Here is a 21789-nt window from a genome sequence, read left to right on the forward strand (position 1 = left end):
TAGTTTGCAACTGCTGATAATGGCACAAAAATGTGCATTAAAGCTGTGAGGTAGTCCATGAAACTGCTACAATGTCATTTCTTGGCATCAATCTGTAAATGCAGAAATTTACATTTAATCAGATTTGCTAGCAATTTTTTTCACCACTGTAAATCCCTCATAATCTTTCTTTAGCTAAGTTAATCACATCTGCCCAGGCTGTGTGCAGTTGAGGTAATTATCCAAAGAATCTTGGCCTTAAAAACCACTTTGATCTATGATGTTCATATTTCTAAATGAACACTTTTATTTTTTTTTGTCTGAATCTTCTGTTGAGTCAAATATCCATTTTATTATTTTTGTGAGGACAAGTTTTTGAGTACCTAAAGTATTATGTTTTGCATTTATTAGGTAGATATGTTTTGTTTAAGTAGGAATTCTTTTAACAACTGGATTTAGAAATGTTCCAATTGCATAGAAACTACATTTTAACTGTTATATTCAAAAGACTTACCTTAGATTATTATGGCTGAAAAATTTATAATTCTAAGATCATAATAGATTTGAAAGAATCAGTAAAGTTAAAATTTGAAATGAGGTAGAAGAAGAAGTAGGATGGCCCATTCTTTTCTGAAGGGCATTAAAGGAATTTCTCTACTTTGGAATAGGTGAAAACTATTTCAACTAATCATTGGACCATTGGGCCCTTCCATCAAGTCTGGAAAGAAAAGAAATAAAGGAGTGATAAAGGGTTCCTTCTTCCTCCCTTCACCATATCCAAATTTGAATTAAATGGAAAATATTAGCTGGGTTTACAGAAACAAATGGATTTATTCATCTTTATTGAATTAACTGATCAATATAGTAAAACTGTAATCAATTCAATAATCGTTTCAGTGATACCAATGTCTTGTCATATTTTGTTTGACTAAACTGACTCTTAGAATCCAAGATTCTTGTCTTGAAAGGGGCTTAGAGATAATCTAGCCTAAATCTCCCATTTTACATGTTAGGAAATTAAATTTCAAACATGTTAGTTATCTAATCTATTCATAAAAGCCTGAGGAGTCTCATTACTTTCACTTTCAATTCAGTCAAAATTGAAATGGTGTTGTTATAGGAAATAGCAACTAGATTTCAAGCTATTAAAGCATATTTGTTTTTACATTTATCAGTCTTATTCTTTTCTCCCCACCAAAGAATGTTTATTTCCAACAGCTCCTGTGTGACCCATATGGATACAAGATAGAACTTTTCCACATTACTTCTAATTATAAGGGGTGAGGACTCTAGGTTTTGCCTCCTGGTTGGGATATACCCAAAATTTTGAAACAGAGTGCCCAGACTGAGTTCCCAGGCAAAGTTTACTTCCCACCATGGAAACCAATTTTCATGAATCTAGCTTTTAGGACTCAGTTAAGCCAATCAGAATTAGACTATAGTTAAAGTCATTCCAGTTAAGAGATATGGCAGCATTTACCAAGTCTACATGGTCATAAGAATCATCGGGGATCCTTGTTAGGGATACAGATTCTCTGTCTGAAGATTCTGAATCATTAGGTCTGATTTGATACATTAGGCAAGGTTGAGAAGCACTAAAATACAGCATGTGAGCTAACTGAGACAAGGCAGGCACAGCAGAGCATAGATGGCTACATCAGGAAGCAAAAGTTTAAAAGGCAAGATGTAAATAAAAGCAGATCAGACACAAAGGTAGAGGATCTTGGTCTTATTGGTCAGAGTGTGCTTCGAAATTGAGGTCGTTGGATGACATTAGTGGCTTTGAGAATAAGCTCAGTGCTCCAGAATCTCCCACTTGGTGCTTGCTCTAGAATTGTCTAACTGAGGTTTACTTTGATATGTCAAACTAAAAGTCCTTGTGGGTCTTAATATTCCCAATGCCTGGCATCATTGTCACTTGATACATATTGCTGGAATTAAAATAAGACGGATTCCATTGGGATGGTGAAGAAATCTTAAACAGAGAAATTCTTTCCATTAGAGATGATTTAGAGAGTTTTGTTTGTTTGTTTTGTCATTGGCTGAGATGGTAAATGTATAAATATGTCTTTAATGATGGCAGGACAACCTCATTTTCTTAAGTACTTCAGTCTCTGAATCTAGTGGGAAGGACATGCCTTTGGTGTGACAGGAGCTCTGTAAAGGTGTTCATGCTCTCACGTGGTCCAGAGCTTGCTATTAAATTCTCATCAACATCACATAAGTCATCCCCTGAGGCCTTTTGTTCCCTGGTGGAAAGGACCTGGTGAATTATTTTAACCTTCCTGTGCCTCAGCTTCCTCCTTGTAATATAGCAATAATAATTATGACTACCTCAAAGAGTTTTTGTAAAAAAATGAATTATTAATGTAAAATGTGCAGAATAGTGCCTGGCAACAAATGCTCAATAAATTGTTCCCTATTCTTATTACTGTCAGTTAAGAATGAGAATAGTTATGATGCTAAGGTTAAAAAAGGAAAGAATCACTGGACTATCTGGAAGATTGATGACAATTGTGGCCCCAATTTATATTCTCCCCATATCCAGCTCTCTGCAATGTGTCTTGGCAACTCCTCGAGAGATGGAGGCTATTTTTCCAACCCTTGAATCTGGGCTGTCCTTGTGACCAATAAAATGAAGAAGGCATAAAGAGCCACTTCCTGGCCTAATTCTCTGCAGGCCTTGCTGGAGAGTGAGAAACCACATGAATGACAGAGATGAGTCATTTCAGCTGAGACCACTCTAGAGCAGCCCAGACCAGAAAACCTGTCCTGAATTGGGATAAAATAGACAACCTATAGAATTGTGAGCTAAATAAATCATCATTGGTTTAAGCCTCTAATGCAAAAATAGCTACTCAATAAAAGCTATAACTAAAGATAAGGGACAGACTTTAAGTGACCAATATTTGCTTGTTTGCTACTCTTAGCCACCTACTAGCAGTTGGCTAGTTCTATAGAACAAATTATCCTAGAATTTTAAACTTTAGATCTTAAAACTCTCATAGTGGAAAAAACTCTTCAGTTTACAGATAAAGAAACTGAGATCCAACTTGGGGGGGCGGGGAAGGGCAACATACGTAACCTAAACATCTGTTCCCCATAATATGCTGAAATAAAAAATAAAAAAAAAAGAAAAAAGAAACTGAGATCCAAAAAGATTAAGTGATTTGTAAAAGGTCGTAGGGTAATTGTGACCCTTGATTCATAAACTGGTAGCAGAGTAATGAAAAAGCAGAACCATGGCAAGTGCGTATTTATTTTGAAAACACAGTAAAGAAAAGTGCTCAGAAATTCTTCTCCTGAGAAGAGAATGCTACCTTGGAGAGTTTAAGAGAGCAGTTCTGCATGAGTGCGGCGGTTCCCATCGTTAGCAGTATTCATGCCCTTCTCCATTCTCCCCACCAAAACATCCTCCACGTTTGAGGCATTGCCAGAGGCTACTGGCCCAAGGGACCAAATTTCTTTGAGTTTCTTAAAAATGCCCTGCCACCTGATACAGCACATTTATATAAGCACATTTTCTCCTCCTCCAAAATTTCATGACCAATTGATTCTGCAGAATAATGGGTCCTATTTGTCCTGTGTCTTCAATTACGCCCTGCCATATGACCTTGAATGCTGTTGGAAAAGCAAGTAGAGCAACATGGTGAAGCGAAACAAGCACATCCTATGCACTGAACACTCAGTTGTTAGGCATCAGGTTTTCTGTGGGGTGCCTGAGAGTCTACCTAGTTTTGTCACTCAGCAAATGCTTATTGAACACCTTCTAGGTGCCAGACACTGCCTATGCACTGGAGATATAGCAACAAACCAAACAAAAACTCCTGTTCTCAATGAGTGTATGAGTCTCCAATTGCTGATGTAACAAACTACCACATATTTCTCTTTTTGTTTTTTCTTTTTGAGACAGTCTCACTCTGTTGTCCTGGCTAGAGTGAGTGCCGTGGCGTCAGCCTAGCTCACAGCAACTTCAAACTCCTGGGCTCAAGCGATCCTGCTGCCTCAGCCTCCCGAGTAGCTGGGACTACAGGCATGTGCCACCATGCCCGGCTAATTTTTTCTATATATTTTTAGTTGTCCAGATAATTTGTTTCTATTTTTTTTAGTAGAGACAGGGCCTCGCTCTTGCTCAGGCTAGTCTCAAACTCCTGAGCTCAAACAAACAACCCCAATCGGCCTCCCAGAGTGCTAGGATTACAGGCGTGAGCCACCACGCCCGGCAAACTGCCACATATTTAAATGGCTTAAAATAACATAAATTTATTATCTTGTAATTCTAGAGGGCAGAAGTCTAAAATGGTCCCATAGGGCTGGTTCCTTCTGGAGCCTCTAGGGAAGAAGCTGTTTCCTTGCCTTTTCCAGTTTCTAAAGTTTCCAAAGGCTGCCTATGTTCCTCGGCTTGTGGCCCCTTCCTCCGTCTGTGAAGCCGGCAGTACAGCATCTTCTTTCCTCTGTGGCCTCTGCTTTCACCTCCACATCTTCCCTCTTTGAGTCTGATCCTCCTGCCCTCCTCTTGTAAGGACGACGCTTGTGATTACATTGAGTCCACCCAGGTAATCCAGGATCATTTCCCCGTCTCAAGATGCTTACTTTAGGCATATCTGCAAAGTCTTTGTTTATCATGTAATGTAACATAATCAGGGTTTTGGGCATTAGGATGTGGACTGATTTAGGGGCCCATTATTCAACCTATCACAAGGAGATTACATTTTAGTAAAGTTCATCTTTATAGGATAAAGTCCAAGTTCTTGAATAGACTCAGATATATTTCTGTGAGCTTCTTTATTATTCTCAGTCCTGTCTCTAATAACTCCCTGCTGCAAATACGTAGTAGTTCAGCAATGCCGACCTTTTTCTGTCACCATCCCGCTCAGAACACATCTGCTATTTCTCACTCCCATGATTTGCATCTATCTGTGAGGCCCTGCTCCCCTAAACCCCTTCTCTACATCCCTGGACATGCTGTCAGGCAAAATACTCAGCTAGGGCATCGCCTTGTCTGAGAAATGTGCCCTTCCCAATAACTCTCAAGAGACCCTGTGCCCGCCTCTACCACTGACATTGTCACACTATATGGAATGTTGATGTGTTGTCCGTCTTGCTCCGTTGATTGACAAGTTCTTTGAGAACACGAAGTGTGTCATTCACTTTTCTAGCCCCATCACTTAGCATAGTATTAATGCCTGGCATATACAGTAATGGCTTAAGAAATGGTAAATGAATAAGTATCACTGAAATTGTTTATCTATTAGCTAATTATGACAGAAAGAAGGGAGGGAGGAAAAGTTGAAGGGGTTTTTATCCCGAGTTGTTAAGAAAGTTTGGTAAAGAGTGGATCTGTTTGCTGAGTGTGGAGAAGGCACAGAGGATGGGGAAAGATGAGATGAGATACATATGACTGGCAGGCAGTGATGCTGAGGAGCCCAGCAGAGCCTGAGGCGGGAAGCTTCAGGCTGCTCCTCCCAGTGAGGGTGCTTTGATGTGCGCCTGCTTTGATCCCTGCTGTGTAGCTATGGCCCAGGATGTTCTGGAAGAAAGGAAGAATACTCACTGTGTCCTGTTCCCAGGAACCAAGGTGTGTTAGAGAAGAAGCCCTTGGGGAGGGAAGTGGAGTTTTTGGTGGCAAACTAATAAAATCATTTCCCAAAGGTAACCAGTCTCTCCAAATTGGTTGAGAGCTGAAGCTGCAGTAGAGGATGCAGAGAGAGGACACGGCACTGTGAGGCAGAGAAACACGGAATGCACCATAAAAACGGAGACAAGATGATATAGAAAAATGCAAAAGGGCTGCAGCCTACGGGTGAGGGTAGGAAACTGTTTTGTTAATGGCAGCAAGGGGACACTCAGCCACATCTGGAGGGGTGTTGTCTGCCTCTTGGACAACAGTGGGAACACAGGGAGTGGCACTTCATGTGCCCTACCCTGGGGAACGGGGAAACACGTGTGGATAGGTCGTAACTGGAGGGTCAGGGGAGACACAGAAACACACTGCTGCTCTGCCCTTCATGCGAAGTCGAGTGGAACTTCCATTGTGTAGTTTAGTTTTAGAAGCATAAATTCTGTCACTAATTATGTCCAAGTCGGCCTATTTATTTGAGATACAGATTCAGATATTCTCAAAAATTCCTTTTTGATATAAAGCTTCTGCTTGAGAAATTTTAAATGCGTGCAATAATCAGAGCCTGTGGACCGTCTCAGACTAACCCAGTGTACAGGTATGACTATGTTAGTCTTCCCAGGTTGTCAGAGAGAGGGAAACAATATTATAAACTTTCAAAGAAAGGAACAAGCTTTGGAGAGTTATTGTGAGGAAGAAAATCAAGCACTCTGATGTCACACATATTAAACAGTTCAAGGGACAAACAACCGGGGGTACTTGAGCAAGTATTTGATGGGACTTTATTCAAAAAGGAAGCACTCTCGAGAATATGCTACATTTTATTGTTGATTGTTCCAACACCACATCTCGGTATTCAAAGGAGTATATAAGTGGAGTCAAAAGCACTATCGTTCTCCTACAAAGGCCTAAATTATATGATTTAACACACCAGAAGGCAGAAACCTTTGCCTGTTTTATTTGCCACTAGAATAATTCATGCACATCATGAACACTCAAAATAGTTGATAGAATGAACATTAAGTGGAGAGAAGCTGAGGCACTGAATCTGTAAAAATTGTGCTGGTGAATGGGGATAACAGCTAGGATAAAAATCATGATATTCCAAAGACCTGTGAGCCTCTGAGGCTTGGTCTTCTGTAGTTTAATCCTAGGAGAAAGTTAATAATGCTGATTGCTGCATTTTTATTGAGAAATCCATTATATGCTAGATATTGAGCTGGATAATTTGGATATATTATTTCTAAAATGTATTCTAATACTCAGAATAATTCCCCAAGGTACTAGTATTATCCCTGTTTTACAAAGGGGAAAGTGGCTATGAAAAGTTAAAGAGTTTTTCCAAAGTTACATAGCTAGTCAATGGCACAGTGGTGACTGCAAAATAATTGCTTTTTATTCATATCACACCATCTCCAATAATGCATCTATTTTGAAAAACTTTATTCCTTATAATAAAATTAGGGCATGCTCATGATGACAAACTTGGGAAATATAGAAATATATAGGAAAAAAATCAACCATGACACCTCCACTGTTTTGTAAACATATGCCAATACAATTGATTCTCATTTTTCGCAGCAGTTATGTTCTATAAAGTCACCACAAACACTGCATTAGTGAATACTGAACCTCAGGATTAGGTTCCTGTAAGCCCAATATTTTTATCAACCAATCAGTACATAACCTTGTTTTATGTGTATTTCTATTTAAAGACACATTATTTTATATATGTTGTTTATTCACTAACGTTGAACTCACAGCCAACAGCACTGTAACTCATGCCTGAAGGAAGTTTATCTAACACATACATTTTCTCTGTAAGGCACATCATAACCTTGTTGTCCTTAGGAATATTAAACAGCACCTTAGCACTAGCCTTGGTGGCCATTTTAAACAGTGAAATTGGCAACAAAAAACAGAAAAATGTGAAAAATGTGGTACTAAACAAATCCCCCAAAGGACACTTTTTTTTACAGTAGGACAGCTGAAACAAGATGGCAAAATGTCTCCTTGTTTGACCTTGGCTGGAAATGTGCATGTTGGGTGATTCAAATATTACAACACTCTGGGTATGTCTGTGAATAACCATGAAAGTGATGCAAGTATTGATTTGAGGGTTTCAAACGAATTTTAGGAAGTAGGCAAAGTTGCAAATATGGAATCGTGAATAATGAGAATTGACTATATTTCCTTCTGAGGAGTCAAAATACTGATTGGTTTTGTGAAAAATCACAGACATTGTAGAAGAGGACTTTTCAGAAACATATGCAAAGCTTTCCCATGCACAGGCTTTAGTGCTCCAGATAGATCTACACTGATCCATCCATCCATTTATGTCATTTAACATCTCTTGAATAGCTCCTAAGTATATGCTAGGCACTGTGATAGGTACTAGAGAGAATAAAAATGAACAAAACAATTCCTACTCTCTAGAAGCTCATGGTTTAATGGAAGGAACCAGGCACATGAACAAAATATTTTAACAAAATGTGGTAAGTTCAGTAATGGACAGAGACACAGGGTCTTTTGGGAGCACACAAAGGAGGAGATCCGCTTAGTAGAGGAGCTGGTGCTTCAGCCAAGTACTAAGGAATTAGTCTGATTTAGTCAGGTGAAGGGTGGCAGAGATTGGTGACTATTACTGTGAATAATATACTAACAGTAGATGTTAACAAAGCCTAATTATTTGATTCAGAAGTCTTTGGAAACAACAGGTAAAATGATTAATTAACCATTATTCTAGCCTGTATCTTCCAGAGAGCACAGCTTTTACTATATGTCTTCTAGCCCTACCTGGACTTCACAGATCATCATAGGATGATTAATACATATAACATGTCTTAAAGGTTTTGTTAGATAGGTAAAGAATTTTATCTTATTGTAGTATTTACCAAGGTAACTATACTTATGTTAGCTTTTCACATAAATGGCAAACTCCCCTCCCCCAAGGTAGAGTGCTTTGTAAAACAGTCTGCTTACTACATAATGCAGAGCTAGCAGGTGAATATGTATAGCTCAGCCCCTACTTCCTGAGAGGATGGGTCTTACTTTATTCTATTATCAATTTTGAGGAAAATTATATACGGATTTCCTTAAGAGTATATATTATGACTTAAGAAAAAGTTTATCCGAAATCTGAATTGCTCAGTTAAACCTTCTCTTTTCTGTCTTGTTTCATTTAGAAGCAAAGATTAGAAGGGGAGGGGTAATTGTCATCCATTTTTTTATATAAGCGTATTCTCGAATATGCTCCTTTTCCAGGTATTTACATTTATTTTTAATGTATTAAAATTTATTAATTTTATAAATTAAAATTTTTTAGTGTTTTTATTTTTACAAAGTAATGTTGTACATGATTGAAATTAAAACAGTACCAAGGAGATATATACATATATAAAATATATAAAGAAATAAGGCTCCTTCATAGCTCCAAAATTCAGCAACCACTATTTATCAATATCTTGTGACTATCTTACAGAAATATTCTATGCAGGTACCAACATATATATCTGTGTTTTAAAAGAAATTTAAAAATTTAAAAATTTTAAAAGAAATCAGAATGAGAAGAGATAGAAGACAGGATGAATAAGTTTCCCAGGAAGATGGTTCCTTCAAACTTAATTTTCTCCAAAAGAGTAATGACATATTTATAATTCTTAAACTTTCTAAGTACAAAGGCAACAAATGGTCTTGAGATTTTTAAATTTTAATTTTAAGGCAAAGGGAACTATTATTAATTGAGGACATACTGTATGCACATTCTGTATGAGGCACTTTATACATGTTAATCTCACTGGCGCTCTCAATGTCATGAAGAATGCATTATTCCCATATTATAAATAAGGAAACTGCATCTCAGAGAGATTAAGCAAAATTTTTAAGGTTTCACACAGCTGGTAAGCAATGGAGCCACAATTAAAACCTAGTTCCGTATGATCCCAACATCTATGTTCATTCTGTGTTTATTCCAGATCCTGCACATTATGGTTAATATTTTGATTATAAATATGGATATGATAGTTGATACGAGCTTAGTGGTTAAAAAAATTCCTAACAGGGATCTCTACCTGAAAATTCACTCTTTTAAAATGTGTGATTAATATTACTGTATTTGACATTATAAAGCCATAAATATTCAGTAGAGGCAAATCCCTTTGAAGAGATTTCCGTAGACTAAAAAGAGCTGTATCCGAGGAGGCCTGCAGATGGCACTGCTGCCCGCGAGTCTCTAAAATCTAACTCACTAATAGCGTTCTTAAAAAATAAATACATATATAAAGAATTACTTTAGGAACTATCCAACACTGATTCCAAAAGTTAAATTTCAACCAATATTTAAGCGATTTATAAATTGTGTAGTTTCTTCCAATTTATAGTTGATATTGACATTTAATTGTCAATGTAATGAGCAGTGAGTGTAACACTCAACAGAATTCCAGCTCAGCAACACTGGAATATAAGTCTGAGTGGCTGAGACACATGAATATCAGTTAAGCTAGGAAAGATAAAGAGATTTGGATTCTTTGCTTAAGCATAAGGTGCTGCCTGACAAACAAAACCACTTAGGAGTCAGAAGACAGATTGAGATTGCTAAGATCTAAAGATGGATGCAGTCCTTAGAATTTCCAAGCTATAAATCAGAAAGGTAATGAAAACACATGAATATAAAAGCCTGAGACTTTGTACATGATGAGCAAGCATGGCAGGTCTTTTATCACCGTATTTTTAGTGTTATCATGAATTTGTAAGAGAAGTTATTGCTAATCCCTAACCCTAGCTAATCATTTAAGTGTTAGAAGACAAAAAGAGAGCTATTTTCTCTTGAGTAGTTAAGAGTCAAAGTTCTGGAGACAGAACACTCCAAGATTTGTATAGGGTTGTATCTAGATAAGATTACAGGGTATCTAAACTTTCTTCATTTATAAATCCTCTATAATAAATAGATATTACTTTTAAATAAGAAATAATAAATATTAAATTAAAAATAACCAAAATTATTGTTCTCATTTCTTCTGTCTCTCACATATTAACACGAACCCTTTTTTGTTTGTTTTAATGCTAGGGATCCCTTGGAGTGAATGGGGGGTGTTTTGAACAGATCCTCGTTCAGTGCTGAGTCATTTATTCCCCCAGCTGCCAGAAATACTGGCTGCATTCCTCTTTAGGAACTGTGCTTGGCTAAAGACAACTGTCTTACCCAAGGTTACATCTACTCCCCAGGATCAGCCCATATCCAGAGACTGGTTTATACTAAGGTACAAAGACCAGCCCCGTTCCTTAATTTGGGACAATTCTGAAAGGTCATCCCTGCTCCAGAGCCCCCTATGGGATCAGCTGAGGCCTCTGTCGCTACTGTATTGCAGTTCAAATTCTTATTCTGCCCCACCCCATCTCCATCACTTTTTTATTTTATTTTTTTATTTATTATTCCAGGGTATTGTGAGGGTACAAACATTATAGTTACACTTTATGTCTTTGCCTCACCCAAATGCGGGTTAAAGCCATGCCCTTCCCTCCCTTTAGTGCTCCCCGTGTCCTTTAGTTGTAGATTTGCCCCCCATCCCCCTAATCCCTAGAGAGTATTTCTGCCATGTGATCAACCTAGTGTTGTGGAGAGACAGGAACACTCTTACACTGCTGGTGGGACTGCAAATCAGTGCAACCTCTGTGGAAAAGAATTTGGAGATACCTCAGAGAGCTAAAAATAGAAATTCCATCACTTTCTTACAAGTGTCAGTCCCAAGTAAATCTCCTAACCACAAATATTCGTCTCAGTATTAGGAGGAACATGACCAAAGATGGTTATAACTAGGAATAGTCCTAGGAAGCTGGCACCAGCTCCCAGCCAAGACAACGTATCTTAAGCAATAGTACTCAATTGTTTCCTGGACTGTACAGATTTTGACAAGAAATCTACCTTCATTCTTACATTTTGTATACGTTTTTTTCTCTGGCCACTTTTAAGATTTTTCTCTTTAGTTTTCAGCAACTTGATTATACGTGCCTTGGTGTGGTTTTACATTTCTTTTGCTTGAGGTTACTTGAGCTTCTGTGGGTTTGTGCTCTTCATCACATCTAGAAAAAAATTAGCCATTATTTACCTCCTTTGTTTTCTTTTTCACAGGGATCATAGCCCTCTATTACCTGTAATCCAATGTCTGAAAATACTTGTTTAGTATATTTTGTCTGGTTTTCTAGCTACTTATAGCAGAAAGGACAATTCAGAGGTCAACTAATGTATGTGAAGCTAGGCTTTCACACAAAATTTTTTTTTTATAATGAGCAAAAGTCAACACTGTTTTGTCTTAAACATTCTGTGTTTCTTCAGTACACATTCTGAGAGGTTTTCAGAAGAGATAAAAACAACTAAGATGCACTTTTTTCTCAGTTCTGAAAAAATAAAAGATTCTTAATAAAAGTTAATTCTGAGTTAATTATTCTGAGTTGCCTCAGAATACTTTATTGTATTTAGAACTATTAAATTTATTTGGATGAACTGACCTTCCATTTTAGTTTAATATTAAAATTAGCTATCCTTCATTTCTTTCCCATAAATGTTTCAACAATAACACCACATACACCTGTGCATATGTACACACACACATCAGCTTTGAAGTCAAAGGGTGATATATTTGTTGGTGTTACAGATTACCAGGGTATAAAATTCCAGAACTATCTTTAATCCATCAAACATGAGGTCAAAAATTTACCACTGATAGATTAGAAAATATATTGTAAGATACTAGAAATTTGATAGCAAAGGAATTTTAATGAGATCTTAAGTTCAATATAAAGCAAGAAGAAAGGATTTAAAAATTGAGCATAGGCTTGCTAAGTTCAAGACTACCACAGTAACTTCATTCGGTAGATACTCGTATTTTATAGTTGAGGAGACTCAGAGTTTAAGTTTCTCCAGAACAGAAAGGTGAGTCAGTGGGAAATTCCATGTATTTTCCACTACTAAATGCCACATAACTATTTGGACAATGTGGGGAGGGAGAGTGGGTCTACATGATACCAATTACCACTAGATATTGGGGATAGAAGGCAATGATTTCTACGATCAGAACTATAATTTATAAAACAACCAGACATCATTTGATCTTGTGGAACCCGTGCATTCCCAGTTAGACTATTTCACACCTCTTTAAATATACATCCTTCCCACTGCCCCTCTACTCTCAGCAGTTGAATTTATTTCCTAAGGAAGCAAAAGCAATCAGAATAATTTCTACATGCAACTAACACTGAATCTACCAATCAAACCATCTGTATCTGAACTTAAATATTCTTACTTTCTTTCTGTTACAAGGTAATCAGTCCATGTTCCAGCCTAGGCTAAGCCCTCTATACTTGTGCACTGGATCCCATATGCTTTCAGATTCAAGCATATTATTTCTGAAGATATCTACTCCTTCCTTCCTCATCAAACTTTCCCTCTCTACTAGATCAAACATTTTCAACCACTGTGTATAATAAGAACCTTTGTTTCATTAACTTAAAATAGCTTAGTAAGATTCATCAATTGTTCATAATTTGTTTTGGCTCATGTCTGCCCAAAGCATTTGAGAGGACTACCTTTTTGCTAAGTTCTCTTCTAGTGCTATAATTCCACATGATTCTAGTTAGTAATAATAGCTAATATTTAGAGTGCTTATTCTATGTTAGACACCGTGCTAAACACTTTACATGCATTATCATACTTAATCCTCACAACGATCCAAAAAGAGAGGTACTACTATAATCTTCATTTTACAGATAAGAAAACTGGGGCTTAGAGAAGTTAACTTGTCTGAGGTTACTAAATAGTTGATAGCACGAAAGGATTCAAACCTGACTTCAGAGTTCATGTTATTAGCGTTAAACCATGTATTTTGTAATCTCAATTGTATGTACACTAATGAAAATGAAAGTTTACATCTTTATAATATTTATATATTTAATGTCAATAAATACAAAAGCAAAATTAAATTGTTACAAACTCACAGTAATTTTTATCTCAATTTGTAACATAATTCACATTATCACATACTTTTAAACAGGAAAAGTTTTAGCTTACAAACACCTTGGAAAGAATTCTAATTTGGCTCAATAATTTTACAGCCAGGGTTTCTGGGCTAAAGGTATAGTTATAATTTCTGTCCAAGTTTTCAATAAAAAGTAGTAATGTTAAATGGAATATATCATTTTATAGATAGTATGAAATTACATTGAGAAAACAGAAGTCATTAAACATTAAGAGTCTATTACATCCCAGGCATTATATATTTCTTTACACTTAAGGAATAGATATTTAAAAAATCTTGGAATAAAAAATGGAAGACAACTTTCTTCAAGTTTGTAACAAATAAATCAAGCAGAAATATGGAGAACCTTGTGTTAAGATGAGAGGCATTTATACTTGGCATTTTCTTCCAATGAATACAAAGTGAGTGTGCTCCCATCTTGACATTTATTTGAATGTTTATAAAAAAGCATTTAAGGCACTGATTCTCAAAGTTGGCTGAATATTAGACATCACCTAGAGAATTAAAAAAAATACTGATGCCTATATAACACCCCTAAAATTCAGATTTAATTGGTATAAGGTAGGCCCTGGGCATACAAATGTTTAAAACTACCCACATGATTCTAATGAATACCAGCTTAAAAACGGCTAGCTTACAGAACTATTCCATAATCATAGAAGTCAGTCTTCAGCTGAAGGATTCCATATACCTTGACTTCACTGAGTATATTTTTATTTTAAGCATCTGATAGGTTATCTCCCTCGATTAGAAAATAAATACCTCAAGGGAGGATATTTTGTTTTATTCATCATTATTTCCACATATCTGGAACAATGAAAGCACATAGCAGTTGCTAAATAAATCTTTTAAACGAATACATGATTGCCTTATACTTCCTTTAAATCACCACCTTCTAGTAGATTATGAAAATAAGAATTCAAAATACATTGAACAAATGACTAAAGCAGTCAGGATAATGTTTAAGGCAAAACCAAAATGTTATAATATATATAAATGTTTTAAAAATACATACATATATATAAATAGGTCAAAAGTAGAAAAAGAATATACAAAAGAGTGCAACATTTAGCAATTGAGAATTAATTCATTGAGCTTTCATATAGTCTTCACATTCTTAAACTTAGAAACAAAGAAGTAACCCTAAACAACTAGTTCTTCAGCTAATTATCTATGGACTTATATATAGTTTTTCTTTTAAGAACAGAATTACAGCTTAATCTTGATGGACACAGCTCAGTTTTCAAAATTCAAGTAAATACAATTTTAGTACACATCATGATACCTTTTCCTGATAGTTGTATTAAAAACTAACGATTGTTCCTGGTTAAAATATTTGGTATCACCTATTGTTAGGTGCTGTCAGTTGAGAACTAGTAGTTTCTTAGCAATCTCATATTGATAAACAACTATTTTGGCACCTCCCTGCATAATGTGTTTATTTAGGAAGTCCCTATTAGTAACAGACTTCCTTTTTAGTAGGTAGGTTCTCAGATATGGCTTCATATATCAAAGTTCCACAAGTTACATAATTTTTAATTCAGTTAGTATCTCAGACTGCGAAACTTTGGTTTTTTTAAAATCAGCATTGGTTGCTTGATTGTAGGTTTGTCACCAAAAAGTGTTGCTTCGCTTTCTGTGGTTGGAAATCTTTTCTGATATATCAAGGGATATTCCTTCTGAAACTGAAAAACGAGGCAAAGAATTAGAGGGTATTTAACATTATCTCCCTAGCTGAAGTCAGTGCTTAACATTTTATAAGAATTCAGTGCCTTCTCAAAGAATTATTATAGAAATGAAAATCCTTTCATTTTGCCCTCGCCTCTCCCTCTCTTTTCTCTTATGTGAAAGGTATTTAATACACTATAAGATCTCTTAGATCCTATTTAGCATTACCATTCTAGGAGTCTCCTCTGTTGCTAATTCTCCCCCTAATTTCCAGATCTTTTTCTTTCCCATTGGTAAAGTCTATGAAGGTTGCGAGGATGTAGTATAATTCATATCTGAGTGCCTCAGACTTGGAATTGGACTTGCCAGATCTTGTGGATGCTGGGTTTTTAGAGCTAAAAATTCTAAAGGATAGTGAAAAGCCAAAGATATGTATTATAATCCAGATTTTATAATTGCTTCCCCAGGCTAATCCAAGCTATAATTACACAAAACACCAGTAACAATGGAGAGTTATCTATTATTATTTTAAAATTCAGGATGAGTAAAATCAAGTAGGCACTCAAGTATTTTTGTAGTTTAATGTACATATACAATGCAGCAAAATATATAGCCTATATATCAAAAATATTAAAAGAATTAGATTCTAAATGTTATTAAAAAACGACCAGTAACAGCATATTAGAAAATATTTACATGATTGAAAACTTGTTCACTCTCTTACCTGTTTTAGTTTTCTTCTTTTCTCCTTTAGGGGTAAACTCTTATTTTTAATAATAGTCTCTAAAAGTTCTGCAATTGCAGCTTGAGAGGTAGAAACTTTTTGTTCATCAAACTCCTGAGCGCTAATCTGCTTACAGTATGAATAAATTGGCAGAGGAGCAATTTCTTCATCTCCAGGATTTTTAATCTGTAGTGAACAAAATGATACAAGTTTGTTAATTCTGGTTATGTTCTTATTAAATACACGGTAAAGTGTTTTTTGAATAGATATACTACCTATTATTTTGCTATGAATCAAACAGTCAACACATTGAGAAAACTATGTGTTATGCAGGAGTAGTGATGAGTCAGTAAGCTCTAAATCCTAACTCTACACCTACTAGCTTTGTAGCCTTCAGCAAGTTATTTTATTCTTTTAACTGTAAAATAACAATCTAAGTGATATTTTAATTCATCTTAAAATACTAATGTTCTGAATTAATGTCCTATTTTTTTTTTTTACCAGATGATCAGCATATTTACTGAATTGAAATACTTTTAGTTTTCACATCCTGTTTTCGAGGCCTAGAGGCATGGGCAAAGCCTATAACATCTGTTGATAAGAAAGAAATTGGGGATAAATAGGGAATAGTTTAAATTATGATAAACCAGGGCAATATTAGAATGGTATGTATAAGAAAAACATGAATACATTTGTTGGGCAGCCAAAGACTGAATATAGCAGTTATTTCTTGTTCTGGCTGCTGAGTATTCCTTCTCCCCTTCTTCTAACAGTCCCTTCCCATTTTACCCTCTGTACTCTCACCTTTTTTGAAGAACAAATTCTCCTCTAATCTATGCAGAACCAGAGTATGATCCTCCCTCCATTCTACTCACTCTCAACCTCCCAAAGGATGCCCATTTAACCTTGACTGGGCCAGTCAAGAGTCCATACCCGGAACTTTTCAAATTAGAGGTGAAGGGATAGCCCTTTCCTTTGAATTGCAAATTTAAGGCTGTGATTCCTCATCATGTGAAGGAGCCACTGTCAAATACAGGACCAAAACAGAAATAAGAGATGGAGGGATAGAAATAGAGTCCTATCGCTATTTAAGTCCCATATTCTGTCTATATTCCTGACTTTTAGAGGTTGTTTATATGAGCTGATACAGTCTCCCTTTTTGATTAAGCTAGTTTGAGATGAGTTTGCCACTTGCAACTGACTAATGCAGAGAACTTTAAGACTCACAATACTTACATGTCCTTTTTTTAAGTAGTCAAGATGTTTCTCCACAGCAGTCTGTAAGTAAGAGGGTACTTGAAGAATTTCCTGATGATGATCCATTAAGAAAGAAACTAATCTTGCAGCAAGAAGCTCATCAAGATCCACTTCTTCGGCACAGCATAGCACACACCGAGAAAAAGTATGTATCATCTAGAAACATATTGAAAGATGTGAATTTAAAAACCTAAGGTTTCATATATATTAGAATATCAGTAATTTTCAGGTGGCATTATATGAAGTATTGAGATAAAATGATAAGCAGACTTCAGCTTAAAAATGAGGACAATAATATATATAATTAGGAAGGTAAGAATTCTATTATGTTTAAGTCTGTTTTTAAAGTATTTCCTTAATACAATTCTAAAGGGTTAAAAAAGGCTTAGGTTTTTCTTTAATTTTGCCACAATTTTATCAGTTAACACCAGAGGTTCTATTAATACCATATAGATACATTCCTTAAGCTTAAAGATTGTCAGATCACAATAACTTATTATGTTAAATGAATGCCATAAAAACACAAACCTGGAGAATATATAACATATAGAACACCTATATTCATAAGTGGTTGCAAAGTTGGCAACATTATCTTTTGAAACTTAGGAAGGCAGTTTTTAATGCTTATTCTACTAATCTTTAAATAGCAATTTAATACAGATTTTTTAATTCCATTATAATAAATCTTCAAATCTTGGGATAAATTTTGTGTTTTAAAACTCATTACTCTCATTCATATCCATATAACCCACTAACTATAACACATACACTCCTCATTCTAAAATAATTAGAATATCAGAATACTGTTTTAAGTATTTTGCACATAATAGATGATCAAAATATTTACTGAATTGAAATATTTTTAGTTTTATTCTTACATGTCAGTCAGGTTTTCCTAACTCCTTCTAAGGCTCAGTCCTCAGTGTTTTGCTTTTGTTCTACATTCTTACCCTCATAGAGCTCATCTACTCTCAGAGCTTTAACTATCATCTCCATGTGCATGACTCAAAAAATTAGCCTTCTGTCCTGACCTTTCTTCACCAGGCTCACATTTCCAACATTCTGTTGGATAAATTTCACCTGGATGTCCTATAACTTCAAACCCCAAAGGACAAAATGAAAATTATCACCTTCCCACTCTTGTCTCTCAAAACATCTTCCCCTCCAAATTTCCTATGTTTTTTAATAGTGTCATAATAACTGAAGAGTAATTCTTTTTTATGTTGTCTGTCATTCTTAAAGAACTTTCCTTAATAATGAGTAGAAGAAGAAAGCACAGCTCCAGGTTCTTTCCTATAAGAACCTCTTGTAAATTAAAGTTGAGACTGCTTGGCAATAGAGCCTCCTAACTTCTTGCCCACAATGACCTACTTTCCCACGACCATACTCTCTGAGACATTCTGATTTACTGTAGTATGTCCCATTAGTTCTCTACTTCTGTGGTTATAGTGCCCTTAAGCTTTCAACATACCTACATCTCCTTTTCCTTCCCCACCATACAGAATTGGCACAAGGCAACATAATACAGTCTGATTATCTGGTCAATCACTGAAGTGACGCAGGATGAGTGAGGAGGCAAAGTCTTCAGTTAAGATTAACACCAAGAAGTGAAAATATAACAGATTGCACACAAAGGATTAATATACCGAACATTCTGCTGCTAGGAAAAGTTAGAACTTAAGGAGTCTTTCTAATCCAAGAATCTAGGACTTCAAGACCAAGACACCATTTGGGTAGTACTTTTATATAGTTTAGTTTTCCTTCTTTGGTTTATGAACCACAGCTTATTCTTTCATAAGAAATCAACTTACCAGTGCTCTTGTACCCATTGCATCATGAAGTTTAGGCATATCAACATTTTGACTCATTTGGGAAATCATACGCATTAAAAGTTGAAGCTTTCTACGATTTGGTGGGGGGAGTAACAAACAACATAACTGTAGTGCATCGATGGCAACCCTCTCTAAATGTGGTTGCAGCAAACCTAGAAGGCAAAGTTCCCCCCACAAAAAAATCATCAATGATACAAGTTGCTTTCATAATACCAGTATATACAGTTACATAAAAAAGTAAAATAGTATTTAAGTATTTCTAGAAATTTCTAAATTCCTCAAAAGCACAGTAAGATCTCATTATTTTCTTTACAACCTATTTCTAAGTATTAAAATCCTTCACTTATTACAACTAAAGTGACTCAGAATAAGTGAAACTGGAGGAAAAGAAAAGTGCTTTAGGTAAGTAGAATAAATCTTAGTTATGCCATGACAAAAGTCTTGTACAATAATTCCTCTTGGAGGAAAATAATTAAGCAATTTTGGAGAAGAAAAGCCAGATAAGCAAAACACAGAGTTAGTAAACACTAAAATTAATATTGCATGCATTGAAAGCAACAACCTTACTTTGTGTGCCAGTCAACATAGAAGAAGCTGGAGGTAAAGAATTTTCTGTAAGTTCTATTGTACTTTTGCAGAGTCTTTTATTGATTGTGGTACTAGACTCTCCGAGTTCACTTCCCATAGCTGTTTGTACACTTGTGCTGCCTTGTCCAAGATTTGGTTTCATGATAATTTCAGCCACTGGTGTATTGATATAACTATTCCTTCTTGTACTACTTCTTAAAAGCAAACTCTGAGACCTACAAAGCTGTTTTGACTTGCATTTCCCATTATATAACTCCTCTTGGTCTTGAACAGTCAAAGTAGAGGTTCTCTTAAAACCAACACTGAATGGCTTTTGATTACTTTTCTGTGAATGAAGATTCAATAGGAATTCCTGTTTGGACTCAGATTGTAAAAATTGTTTATTATTTCGTCCTTCTATGTTCAGAACAGATTGATGGAAGACACTGGACGTCTCTTTACTTGAATTCCCTGGCATATCTACAATTCCTTCCAAAGAATAGCACCTTGGTTTGATGTTAGAGGATAGAACATGCATACTACGTAAGCCTATTAAATTATGACAACTTCCTCCCATTATGTCATTAGCACTCCCTCTTCTGTTTTTTAAATTAACTAGCTGCATTTTCTTAGCACATCTTTCTTGAAATCCTTGATCATTTATCTGTAGTCTCTCAGTAGAATCTGATTCTTCTTTGTTTTTGTCTTTATGAAGCAGACTAAGAAGAAGACACTCAGTTGATTTGAAGGAATTCAAATTGTTTAAGTGAAGGGTTTTTGAAGACTGTGGATGGTCTTGGATTTTATGTATCCCACTGGGTCTATCTGAAACTGTGATGTAGCCACAAACAACTACCAGGAAATGAAACAAAAATTAAGATGCAACTGTATGACAGTGGACAAAAATAAAACAACAACAATAGTAAAGTTAAAAAATAAAGCATCACTATAGTATATATTGTTAGTATAGTACAAATAGCAGTTGCTTAATTCAGAAGCCACTTAAATAGGATACATGCAACATTCGGTTACAAACGTGCAAGACTGATTGGTGGTTTTCCCACTTGTGATATAAATGACTTAAAAACAATTATTTCAACAGACTAATTAAATGGATTGAGCCAGAATACATTTAAAGATATCTGTTCTCGGTCTGTAAGTACCAGAAACCTATTATAAGACAACTTTGGTATAATAAAATATACATATTTGGTCTTTGTGCTTGGTTCCTGGTATGGAGTTCCTAAGACCCTCGGAATTTCCTAATGATGAAAGTCTTTTGTTATTCATAACAAGCCTATTTGAGCACACCTGAATTTAAGCTAAGTGACTCATGGCTGGCCATGCTTAGAGGGTTGGAACTTTCATCCCTACCTACAACCTCCTGAGAGGGGAAGGGGCTGAAGATTAAGCTCAATCAACAATGGCCAGTGATTTAATCAATCGTGCCTAAAATGAAACTTCAATTAAAACTCTGAAACAAGCAGGCTAGGGAGCTTCTGGGTTGGTGAACACATGGATATACAGGGAAGGTGCTGTGCCTGGAGAAGGCATGGGAATCCTGTCACCCCCTACCTCCACACCTTGCCCTGTGCATCTCTTCCATTTGGCTATTCTTGAGTTCTATTCTTTATAATAAACCGATAATCATAAATAAAGCACTTTTCTTAGTTATATGAGTCAATGTAGTGAATTATTGAACTTGAGAGAGGATCAAAAGAATCCCTGAATTAGTAGTTGGCTAAGCAGAAATGCGAGTAGTTTGGGAACCTCATTTGCGTCTGGCCACTGAAGTGAGGGCAGTCTTATGGAACTGAGCCCTTAACTTGTGGGGTCTGGCCTATATTTAGGTAGTTAGTGTCAGAATTGAATTGAATTGTAGGACATTCAATTGGTATCAGGAAGAACTGGTATTGGAAACATTTGAATCATTGAAAAATGACATAACAGCAACCATAGTATCACTGAATTTTGAAATAATTTATGGCCTGCCACCTTCATATATACTTATGCTTTTAGATCTTTTAAGTTATGAGAAACTTGAAAACTTTAATAAATTTAAATAATTAAAATCCATACATACCCAAAATGTTCACAAATAATTCGTAATAT

The 21789-nt window shown here is 35.8% G+C and overlaps 1 protein-coding gene across 1 annotated transcript in view; it reads right to left on the minus strand.

Moving 5' to 3' along the window:
* Positions 1-13825: 13825 nt before the first annotated feature.
* DEPDC1 (DEP domain containing 1) overlaps positions 13826-21789 on the minus strand; it is an 18463-nt gene continuing 10499 nt past the window's right edge. Inside the window, exons 7-12 of the mRNA XM_012653760.1 lie at positions 21761-21789; positions 19678-20529; positions 19090-19262; positions 17258-17434; positions 16022-16207; positions 13826-15314 (exon numbers count right to left, since the gene is read on the minus strand). Of these exons, the coding sequence (XP_012509214.1) occupies positions 15174-15314; positions 16022-16207; positions 17258-17434; positions 19090-19262; positions 19678-20529; positions 21761-21789 (1558 nt within the window). The 3' untranslated portion in view covers positions 13826-15173. The remainder of the gene's footprint in view (positions 15315-16021; positions 16208-17257; positions 17435-19089; positions 19263-19677; positions 20530-21760) is intronic.

Source organism: Propithecus coquereli, unplaced genomic scaffold, assembly GCF_000956105.1.
Source record: "Propithecus coquereli isolate 6110/MARCELLA unplaced genomic scaffold, Pcoq_1.0 Scaffold427, whole genome shotgun sequence".
NCBI lineage: Eukaryota > Metazoa > Chordata > Mammalia > Primates > Indriidae > Propithecus > Propithecus coquereli.